General features: G+C 44.2%; 1 protein-coding gene across 1 annotated transcript; it reads left to right on the top strand.

The window, feature by feature from the left end:
* Positions 1-789: 789 nt before the first annotated feature.
* Positions 790-12,117, top strand: ercc4 (excision repair cross-complementation group 4). Its single transcript, XM_075458287.1, has 10 exons — positions 790-1,191; positions 1,631-1,811; positions 5,104-5,299; positions 5,397-5,604; positions 7,123-7,303; positions 7,434-7,565; positions 7,720-7,824; positions 9,266-9,932; positions 10,857-10,969; positions 11,065-12,117. Exons 1-10 carry the CDS (start codon positions 1,015-1,017, stop codon positions 11,802-11,804), a joined length of 2,700 nt encoding a protein of 899 aa, XP_075314402.1. The 5' UTR covers positions 790-1,014; the 3' UTR covers positions 11,805-12,117.
* The last annotated feature ends 62 nt before the right edge of the window (positions 12,118-12,179 follow it).

Here is a 12,179-nt window from a genome sequence, read left to right as displayed (position 1 = left end):
CAAAGGGAGGCTCGTTAAACGGGCTTATGTTTTGTTTTCCATAATGTGGTACAAAGTAAGCACATTGCAGTGAAGGGAAGAAAAAAAAACTGATATAAACATCTAATTGAAGCCTGACGTCTCACAGCTATGATGAGTCACAGGCTCTGCGGCCGTCTGAGTGCGAGTGTTGTTGTGTTGGAAGTGCTGGTGGGCTCAGCATCATCCTGCTCCTGTACTGTCATTCACTGGCATAGACCCACTCTGGTCCCCTCAGCCTCCTCTCTTGTGGCAGAGTAATGTGGGCTGACACAAAAGAGATTTCCAAAGCACATTTGGCAGGTATTGTTATGAAAACACATTATAGTGCTGGCTGTGTTGGTGGATTACATGAACAAGCTACCTAATAGCACATAGATCTTGCAGCAAAAACACCTATTGGTGTTCTGTCGGTATGTCATGAAACTGTTTTTTAAAAACAAAAAGTTAGAATGCTGAGTAAAATGTAAAAGAACAACGCATTAAATGTTGAAACGGAGGGATTTAGGTACGTGTCTAGTTAAGGTAATGCTATCAGTTTGATAAGAAAAGAAAATGTTCTGATTCTGGCTAAGCTAACTGTTTTCTATATCTGCTGAGTTCACAAGTTCATTTCAACCTCAGAGGCTTTAAAGTTGCCTATTCAATAGCTTGCCTCCATTTTTGAAGGTAAACGTTAAGATAAACCATCAGTTAACCATTGTTTTTTTTTTCTGTTCCTTCAGGAATAAAGAAACTTTAAGAATGACACATTCCATAATCCTCCCTGTCACTTGGTGGCGCTCTTTGTCTTGAACGTTACCACCACGTTCACCACCACGTCGGCTTTTGTCGTCACAGGATGTGTGCAGTTTCAAAACAATCTTACAGGAGTGAGCTGCTGCAGTAGTGGCTGTCAAGAGTGACTTATGTCACTTTTAGCTGACAAAAAGCACTGGCAGTGACAGACGGTTTGGTCGCGACAGCATCTTAAGGACGGATTTGATAGTTTACAACATGGCGGGGCCGCTGCTGGAGTTTGAGACCGAGATGTTCCTGAGTCTTTTCGGCTGTGACGGGTTGCTTGTGGTGGCTGAGGGGATGGGGATAGACCGCATCCTGCTGCAATTCATGCGGGTTTACTCTGAGGAGGGCAGCCTGGTCCTTCTGCTCAACACAACCACACCTGAGCAGGTGAGGATATGTTAGCTTAGCTAGCTACACGTCGCAAATGAACGCCTCATAACGCTCGCTGCTAGGTGATTTGTGCTAGCAAGGTGGCTAATGGACCTGTTGCTAATGTTATTGTAAATGAAAGAATGGCGCGTTTGTGCAGAGACAAAAAGAGACTGAAAAATGACCCCATACCAAGCCAGTAATGTCGTGTTACTGGCATATAAAGCAGTTATAATAATCACAATTATAATATCAGATATTGTCTCTGTGGTTAATGTTTCTCATGCCTTTGCTGGCAAATGTAAGAAAACCATCACGTTTTAGATAGTAACTACACATTAATTGCAGTCACTTGCCATTCCCGTTTTTCAAAGAAAAAGTATATTTAGAACTTATCTCGCATCACCTCTGTCTATCAGCATTACGAAAAGGTGGCTTTCCCACCCTTCCCTTTCAGGAGTATTTCACAGAGCAGCTGCGGGTGGAGGGTGTGACCCACCTGCCCAGGACGGTGACCAGCGATGTCCAGAGTGCGGAGCGTTACAATGTTTACACCGAGGGAGGGGTGCTGTTCGTCACCAGCAGAATATTGGTGGTGGACTTCCTCACTGACCGCATCCCCGCTCATCTTGTATCAGGTCAGACACTGATGAACATTCTTGTTCAGTTCATGATTGAAACCTTTATTAATTCATATGTTTTGTGACTTTTTGGTAATGTACGTGTATTGGTTTCCTCTAATAATAGCAGTACTTATCATACAGTTTGTATGAAGAGCATACCCTTTTTCAACTCTAATGTCTTACGTGTTAGGACATAATAATAGATCATCCTGGGCTTAAAAGGGTTAAAGATTAGGTAAATACAACCTCCGCTGAATGCCACATGGCATAATACACTTTTGGCGTTTTTTTTACTGAGCAGAGTAACAAAAGTAAGCTAAACCAAAATGTAAACTAAAAGTTCCTTCTCAGATTCTACAGTCTTAATTAGCGTGTTCATTCTTAGATTTAATGATGGTACAGTTAGTGTGGCTTGTTTGGAAGAGTTGCAGGAGAAAGCCGCTTTTCTCTACAAAAGTTGCCTTGTGGTTGAGCAAACCACAAGACCTCTGGAATAATGTCCTCAGGAGAGATGAGAGCAACATGTTTGGGGATAACCAAGCTACCAAGCAAGGTGGTGGAGGGCTGATGATTTGTGTTTGCTTTGCAGTTACGGGACCTGGACCTCTAGTATTCTAGAGTCCAATGTGAGGCCATCTGTGAGACAGCTACAGAATTGCGTAACGCAAACGGACAATGATCCCAAGCACAGCAGCAAATCTGCAAGAGAATGTCTGAGAAAGAAAAGAATCGAGGTGTTAGAACGGTCCCGTCAAAGTCCAGACCTCGGCCTCATTTAAACGCTGGGGTTGGACTTCAAAAGATCCGCGCGTCGTTGTATAGAAGAGTCTGCCAGAATTCCTCCACATAAGATAAACTTGTATGGAAAACAATGACCTTAAAGGGGAAGTTCGTTTTTTGTTTTTTTTTAAAAACCTGGACCTTATTTCTGGCATAAAATACGTTCATTTACTCACCAATAACAGTTTGGTGAAAGTCGGCCTCCTTCGGACGCTATTTAGATCACTCAAGATCCGCGTATATTCATATAACGGGAGAGAACAGGGCATAGACAATACAGCCTCTAAATAAGGCATTATCTGTCTTTATTTCACAGATACTCTAAGACAAATGAATGAATGAACACGTACTATTGCACCATTAGTTCATAGCTGCCGTGTTGTTGTTATCCGGGGATTTTGGGGGGCTTACGGGGGCTTTCTAGACACGTGTGTAGTGGGATGACTCCAGTAAGGACGTCCATCGTACTCAACGTCCTTGTCCATATCATCAAAATCTGATAAATATCCTGCCATGTTGCACAAAACTAGCAGTAGCAAACTCTGTGTGAAGATAGCCGACAGTCACAGAGCACGGAGTGAATGAGCTGTGCTGCAGCGGCCCGTCGATGATGTCATCCAAGTCATTGTGTGTAGAAAGCCCCCGATAAGCCCCTAATAACAACAACACGGCAGTTCATTCATTCATTCGTCTTAAAGTATCGGTGAAATAAAGGAGTTTGTGAAATAAAGACAGATAATGCCTTATTTAGAGGCTGTATTGTCTCTGCCCTGTTCTCTCCCGTTATATGGATATACGCGGATCTCAAGTGATCTGAATATCTTTCGAAGGACACAGATTTTCACCAAAATGTTATCGGTGAGTAGATGAACGCATTTTATGCCAGAAATAAGGTCCAGGTTTAAAAAAAAAAAACGAACTTCTCCTTTAAAGGGATACAAGGTAGTTTAGCGGCAGTATAGCGATCTCTATTGGTCAAACTGAAATTCTACACTGTCGTAAAAATGCCCACCTGTACACACCCACTAACTAAACATCGTGGCGAATGCTGCCATTGTGTTATTTAGTCAGTGCAGTTAGGTCATCTGATTCACAAGTGTAAACTGCCCACGTAAGATACTATAATCAGAGATTTTCTGAAGAGAGAACTCAAGATAATATGCTATAATACTGTTGCTGGAGGAAGTGGCCGGGGACAGCTCGTCTGGGTTTCTCTGCTCAGGCTGCTGCCCCCGCGACCCGATCCCCGGACAAGCGGCAGATAATGGATGTATGGATGGACTGGTACTGATCTTGAATGGGATTCTTCCCTCATCATGGTGTATTCGTGGAGTGATTCCTTTGTATTAGCAGACACTTACAAAAGTTACATCTTAGACAGAGATGTGCGCAGGCACTACCAACATACACGCCGCAATAAACGCAGACTAGCTCTACACTATTCCGATTACAATCACAAATTAATCAATTTTCATTTGTAGATAACAATTCTTGTTCGGATCAAAACGCTATTCTTATTCTAATCAGGTCAGTCCGTGTATTTCTGAAGCTAGGCTACGTCTCGAACTCAGGAGGAATTAGAGCACCATCATCACCTGACTCTTTACGATGTAAAACGCAGATCACTATGGTAGATGAACAAGATCACGCTTGGAGAAATTTCACAAAGATGGGAAGTGCCAACATCGAACGTTTCATATTCAGTCTGTGAAAGGCAGAATATGAAACGCTTGGTGTTGGCTCTTCAACGCAAGCGAACACATAGCCTACTACTACAGCTAGCATACAGTACCTAGCTAAGTGCTGTAAACACAAACGACTCTTCTCGCGCATCACGACACTTCAGAAGCGGGTCGCTCCTGCTGAAGTTACATATGGGATTTTCAGCATACAGACCCCTGCTGGGAGCGAGACAGGCTTCATTCGCTTACTATTGACTTGTTTAACCTTTGGTAAACTCCTGAAGGCTATAATTTTAAGTGAAAATGCTACCTAGTGCCCCTTTAAGTCACTGCTACTAAAGGTGGTTCTTAAAGCTGCCGAATCATGGGGTGCACTTAGTTTTTCACAAACCACCTCTGCGTTTTGTCTTAATTTTCGTTAAATTACTAATGAAAGTGTAATATGCTACAGGTTGTTGTTCATCTGAGGTTGTATTAGCCTAATTTCAAGACCCAGTAAAGACCAGAGGATTTTTATTGATGATCTCCTGATGTATTCTAATGCATGGGATTGAAGGTTGGGTTAGGGTTAGGGTTAGGTTAACCCTAACCCTAGGGTACTAACCCTAACCCTTAGAGGTTGTACTTTCTTTTTCACATGAACAATTGTGAATTGTCAGTAAAATTGATGAAATTCACATGACCCTCAGTGTCAGTCTGCTTTTTTGGCACGTAATAAAGGATCAACCATAGTTGTGGTAGTTTCAACTTTAGGGGCTCTGTGATAATTACTAGTGGACTCTTCATTGCGTTACTACGGCTGTAGACTACCATTTCTTTCCGTCTTTATAATCCTCTTTGCTTAGGGATTCTGGTGTATCGAGCCCATAAAATCATTGAGTCGTGCCAGGAGGCCTTCATCCTCCGTCTGTTCAGGCAGAAGAACAAGACCGGCTTCATCAAGGCCTTCACTGACAAGGCCACAGCTTTCTCCACTGGCTTCTGCCAAGTGGAGCGTGTCATGAGAAACTTGTTTGTAAAGAAGCTATACCTGTGGCCCAGGTAAAATAATTACATGTTGTATTGTATTGATAATATAACAAGTCCAAGTTTCCCTCATCTCTTCTCACTTTTTCTCTCTGCGGGCCTCATTCAACAGGTTCCAAGCGTCAGTGAACGCAGCGCTGGACAGGCACAAGCCGGAAGTGGTGGAGTTGCATGTGTCTCTAACCCCAGCCATGCGGGCCATCCAGAGCTCCATCATGGACATTATGAGCGCCTGTCTGAAGGAGCTGAAACGCTACAACCCTACCCTGGAGGCTGAGGATCTGTCACTGGAGAACACTCTTGGAAATGCATTTGAAAAGGTCTAACCATCAAATAGACTCATTAATCTCCTTTTGCAAACACTCTGGAGTTCTTAAAGGGATAGTTCGCCTCTTTTGACATGAAGCTGTATGACATCCCATATTAGCAATATAATTTATTAAATTTGACTTACCCCCTGCTGCGTCCTGTGAGCAGAGTTCCAGCCTCGTTTTGGTGTTGACAAAGGTAGTCCGGCTAGTTGGCTGGGGCCACAAAAATAAAAGCGTTATGCTTCTCAAAACAATATGCATTCAAAAGAGTAATACATTTGCATCACAAAATCGTTCAACAGAAAAAGTCAGACCTCACAATCACTTGGCACTATTTCTCTCTACCTTCGTATCACTACGAGTTATGTAAACCGTGCAGACTGAAGTGCAGACCGAGCAGTCCCCTGCTTCCAAGCAGTAAACACCGTAACAGGTGCGGCTGTCGGCAGGTGGCAGCACGCTGTGATATGAAGGGATAGTTCGCCTCTTTTGACATGAAGCTGTATGACATCCCAGATTAGCAATATCATTTATTAAATTTGACTTACCCCTGCTGCGTCCTGTTAGCCGAGTTCCAGCCTCGTTTTGGCGTTGACGAAGGTAGTCCGGCTAGTTGGCTGGGGCTACAAAAATAAAGCGTTTTGCTTCTCAAAACAGTATGCGTTCAAAAGAGTAATACATTTGCATCACAAAATCATTCTCCAGGAAAAAGTCAGACCTCACATCACTTGGCGCTATTTTCTCTCCCTTCCTATCACTGCGTGCTGCCGCCTGCCGACAGCCGCGACTGTTTCGGTGTTTACTCCTCAGAAGTAGGGAACTGCTCGGTCTGCACAGCACCGGTACCGGTCCGTGGATCGTTTGGTACCGGGCTGCACAGAAAGAATGAATAACTTCCGTTTTATTTATTATCCGAGTCTGAACAATGTTTTATTTTGAAAAATAACCGAATTCTCTCCGTTACATCCATCTATGACTCACTCCTGTCACGTGTCAAGATGCTTGTCTCGGTCATGTGATACATTAACGCTAATATTAAACCCACAAGCTAGCAAAATGAGTAAAAAACAGTCTTTGGAAAGTTTCTTTGCAAAGGGGAAAAGACCCAGTGAGGAGACAGAAGAAGAGCCTATGACCACTAAGAAAAAGAAAGCTGCATTTAACAGATAATACCAGGAGACCAACTTAAAACATGGATTTATAGTGACAGGTGATTCCCATGCTCCAAGCCCGCTCTGCATAATATGCGGTGATCGGTTCTCCAATGAGGCAATGAAGCCTTCAAAACTAAAAGTTACATAGAAGTACACAGTGGATTCACGTTTATTATTATATTTACAAAATACCACAGTTTGTTTTTGTGTTGGTCGTATCATTTTACTTTGTTGTATTTATCCGGCACACCTTACAGGCCGGTCCGTGAAAATATTGTCTGACATTAAACTAGTCCGTGGTGCAAAAACGGTTGGGGACCGCTGGTGTAAGTGATTTCCTTTCAAGGATTTGTTTTTCTTTCCTCCCATCCAGACTATCCGTCACTACCTGGACCCGCTGTGGCATCAGTTAGGAGCAAAAACAAAGGCCCTGGTTCAGGACCTCAAGGTGCTCAGGGTGCTCCTACTCTACCTCACCCAGTACGACTGCGTCACCTTTCTCAATCTGCTCGAGTCGCTGCGCTCCAGCCAAAAGATCTTTGGCTCCAATTCAGGTGAACTAAATGCACTTTGCTGTTTCCGATTTCTGATTGGAGCAACACTCTGTAAAAAAAAAAAAAAAAAAAAATCTGTTTGAATAATTGTAATTAATCTTCTTTGTTTGTGTTTGATTTGATCCATCAGGTTGGCTTTTCTTGGACTCAAGTACCTCCATGTTTGTGAATTCCAGAGGCAGAGTGTACAGGATTCCTGAGAGCAAAAAGAAACTCAGAGTAGGAGCAGAGGCAGAAAAACAGAAGTCATCCTCTGCCTCGGGTAACTGAAGAAGACGTTATCAGAGATCTGCTCATTGGTCAGAGTAGATATCCACTGCTTGTGTTGAAATGACTAAAGGCTCTTTGTGTGTGTGTGTGTGTGTGTGTGTGTGTGTGTGTGTGTGTGTGTGTGTGTGTGTGTGTGTGTGTTTCAGAGGTGAAGCGAGAACTGGTGCTGGAGAAGAGCCCAAAGTGGGGGGCCCTGACGGAGGTGCTGGAGGAGATTGAGAAGGAAAACAATAGCTCTCAGCATGAAGCAGGTTAGAGCTCAGTGCTGTTAAACTATGAATGTACATATGATCTACCATATTAAGAGAATTCTTTTATGGTTCTACCTTAGATTCTGAACATTACAATTGAGGTTTATAAATCTTATCCTAATACAGCTCATGAAATCCTAAAGTTCTCGTGTTCAGTTTCACGTTAAACGTACAACACAAAACACAGCTGACGGGTTACAAAGATGCTCTCACGGTGGGTTGATGTGTCCTGGTTTAGTATCTGCTCAGTTGCTGGAAAAGCTAACCGGCATTAGCCTAAAGGTTAAGATTTGATGAGCACCATTTCGAACCACGAGCATTTAAAGGTAGGGTAGGAGATCCTGGATTTTGAGTCCAGCGAAGCTTCCTTTTTGAAAATACACAGGTAAAAAGTCCCAACCCTTTTCTTCACTTTTCCCCCGAAGGCACGCCTCTAGAATACATGAACGCGCACGAGCACGAAGGTGCACGAGTGCTGTTCTGACATCAAGCATCAATCGTTGCCGTATTTAGTATATGCTAACTATACGTTTAATAATGCTAGGTGCTAGCCAAGCTGGCTCTAGTTTAGCTTCCTGCCAAGCTTCTGGACGCGTAATTCGTTCACGGAGCAGGGTACGCACACAGGGGGAAGGAGGGGGAGGGAGGGGGAGGGGGAGGGGGAGGGAGGAGCAGATTGCAGTTTGATAGACGGCATCAGTATCCAATCATTGTGAACGGTCCGTTCACAATGATTGGATACTGTTTTTCCTAGATTGTACGTTCTAGAGGCCACTAAAACTTTTCATATTTGTGTCAAAACTTTTAATTAATTGGTTGCAATGGGGGTGTGAAGAGTATTTCAAGCAATGTGTAAAAAAATGTTCCAGAAAAAGATCCCCTACCCCACCTTTAACCCAGAACGTCTCTCAAGTTAGATTTTCAACTTGTAAAGTTGGAGGAACTTTCCCAGCACTGACCTTAAAAGTCAAAATCGCCTCACTACAGTGTTTGTATTCCCAAAATGGAGCATAACGCCATGTTAGGAGCATGCGAATATTACTCAGCCCGATCACTGAGCTCAGCATTGAGCAAATCCAGCTGGTTTTCCAACTTCCAACCAGATTACAGGCCAACTCGGATGTGATGTCATTCTGAGCTCCCAGTTCCGACTTCAGAGGCAAATGGAAGGAAGCTTTGGTGTTTTATATGCCGTCTCATTCGTGTGGCTTCCTGTGTATAAAGTACAAACAGATATTTTAACTTTGACGTTCCCATTGGTGAGAGTTATACATCTGTTGTTACTGACAAATGTAGCCTCGCTATTCTAAATTGTAGATAACATAAGGGTCCACGCAGATCTGTCTTTAAGATGTTGATTCACCAAGTGTGACCAGTGTGTGTGTGTGTGTGTGTGTGTGTGTGTGTGTGTTGGTCTTACTGTGCAATCTGTCACCGGTAGGTCGTGTGCTGATTTGTGCCAGTGACGACCGGACTTGTGCCCAGCTCCAGCAGTACATCAGGCACGGCTCCGATTGGCTCCTCAACCGACTCTATGTCCGCACGGTCGGCAAACGGGACTCTTCTGCAGCCGCTGCCTTCGAGCTGGACTCCCACAAAAAGGGAAAAGGCTGGGTCAAAAAGGGAGCCAAGGGAAAGGAGCCTGCGCAGAAAAAAAGCACAAAGTCAGCAAAAAGCAAAAGCAGACCGTCTCTGACCCTGACCCAGATGATGGGGAAAGAAGGGACGGGTGAAGCAGGAGTTATGGGCTGCAGTGGAGACGAGGACGGTCTGACGGAGGGAGACGACGACGAGGACGAGCAGCTAAAGCTAGATCTGTCGTCTGACTCCTATTACGGTGTCGTGAAGGAGCCGCTGACCGTCATCCACCCTCTGAAAGGCTGCACCGACCCCCACAGCTTGACCCGAGTGCTGCACGAGGTGGAGCCGGGCTTTGTAGTGCTGTACGATGCTGAACTGAGTTTTGTCCGCCAGCTGGAGATCTACAAAGCTAACCGGCCTGGAAAGCCGCTCAGAGTGTATTTCCTCATCTACGGAGGCTCGACAGAAGAGCAGAAGTATCTGACGGCACTGTCGAAGGAAAAGAAAGCCTTTGAACACCTCATCAGGTAAGGAACATCTCTTTATTTGTCAGATCCCTTCGTAGTATCTGGCTGTGTTCGAAACCGCATACTACTCCCACTACTCATATCAAATCAAATCAAATTTATTTATATAGCACATTTCATGTACAAACAATTCAAAGTGCTTTACATAAAATAAAAGCATTGCAGCAGGGAGTGGAAGAAGCTTTGAAATACATAAAAGAATATAAAGAGAAACAAATAAAATCATTTAAATGAATTTAAAAACAAGCAACAGTCAAGATAAGTTAAAAGATACTCATAGTAACTTTTTGAGTTAGTAAGCGAGTTTGAGTCAGTGAGAAGTTCCCGGATGCATACTAGATTCGCCGAAATGTTGGGTATGCATCACGAGGTTGCTACTCATACTCAAACTACCCAAGATGCAACGTAACGTGACGTCGCCGATCGTCATTTCCTGTCAAAACGGCAGTTTCAAGCTAGCTACAATGAGGATAGGTTCACTCCCTGTTTTCAAAATGATAAAAGGCAACGGGTATTTTATTTTGTGAAAATAACCGGAAGTGCGTTGCTCACTACGGCTAGCTTTAGTAGCGCCGAATTCGTCGGAACAAAATTGTAAATAGCGGGTAATTTGATTTTCAACACGTTGGGGATCTAAACGACTACTTTCTCGCCTGAAAATGTTTCAAATGTTGCTAAAGTTTACAGAGTTGAGAGCTTAAGCGAAATCAGCTTCAGGCTGGCTGATTTCGGCTCGGGCAGGACCGTGATGCATTGTGGGTAAACGCTCTGCATACTGTCTGATCGATCAGTATGCCGTTTGCAGAATGGAAGTATGCAGTTTGCAAGTATGTAGTATGCGGTTTCGAACACAGCCCTTGTCATGTGCTTTGTTGAAGCGTTGGCCTCTCATTGCTCCTTGTATGTATGTGTGTTCTTATGAAGAGAAAAGGCTACAATGGTCATCCCGGAGGAGAGGGAAGGACGAGAGGACACCAACTTAGACCTCGCCAGAAATTTAGAGCCTGCCAACGCCACCACTAATACCCGCAAAGCAGGTACACTTGTTCTACTTTATATTCATTCAAGATGTTCTTCAGTAAACACCTGACCGGTTTGGATTTTATATTTCCGTTCCCTGTCCGACAACCAGGAGGCCAAGAGCAGCCCAAAGAGCCCTCAAGAGTCATCGTGGACATGCGTGAGTTCCGCAGTGAACTGCCCTCCCTGCTTCACCGCCGTGGGCTGGATATCGAGCCCGTCACCCTCGAAGTGGGCGACTACATTCTGACCCCAGACACATGCGTTGAGCGGAAGAGCGTCAGCGACCTGATTGGCTCGTTGCAGAGCGGCCGCCTCTACACCCAGTGCCTCTCCATGACCCGCTACTACAGAAAGCCGGTGCTGCTCATTGAGTTCGACCCAGCGAAACCATTTTCCTTGATCGCCCGGTCAGATTTCCGTAATGAGATTTCGTCGAACGACATTTCTTCAAAACTCACCTTACTCACGCTGCACTTCCCCCGGCTCCGTATACTCTGGTGCCCGTCCCCACACGCCACAGCAGACCTCTTCCTGGAACTGAAGCAGGGCCGCGCAGAGCCCGACGCCTCAGCGGCCCAGGCAGTCACGGCCGAGTCGGACACGGTGGCGGAATCGGCAGACCTCTACAACCCCGGACCTTATGACTTTCTGTTAAAAATGCCGGGTGTCAATATGAAAAACTACAGGGCGCTCATAAAAAATGCCGACAGCCTGGCAGACTTAGCCAAACTCAGCCAGGAAAAGCTAGCAGAAATACTTGGGAACGCTAGCAATGCGAAGTTGTTGTATGACTTCCTGCATAATGTTGCAGATGTACCCGCTCCTGTACAGAAGGCCAAACAGACATGACCAGTTCTGACTTGTGTATTTTAATGAATTTTACTCGTCATAAAGGTTAGTTTAGTATTTTAAAGATTGGGTGAAAGCGGTGTTGATGAAGCTACAGTACAGACTGAAGTAACAGCTTGTGTTTGTATTGTATGTGCCTTTATTATCAGAAGTGAATGCATGTGTAGAATGAACTGAAATCATGGTGATGGTTTTTGTGATGATTTTTACATAACCCTGCAAACAATGTGAAACTTTTATACATTTTAAAATGATATTGGGGGGATGGGTATTTAAATTTTGGAATAATAAAGTTTTGTATGAGTTATAATTACCTGGTATTTCAAACTAAAGCTTTGAATTGCTCAACTACATTTAGAACCGCGTCCATCGGAG

Source organism: Odontesthes bonariensis, chromosome 23 (assembly GCF_027942865.1).
Source record: "Odontesthes bonariensis isolate fOdoBon6 chromosome 23, fOdoBon6.hap1, whole genome shotgun sequence".
Taxonomy (NCBI): domain Eukaryota; kingdom Metazoa; phylum Chordata; class Actinopteri; order Atheriniformes; family Atherinopsidae; genus Odontesthes; species Odontesthes bonariensis.
This window is presented reverse-complemented; position numbering and strand designations above follow the sequence as displayed.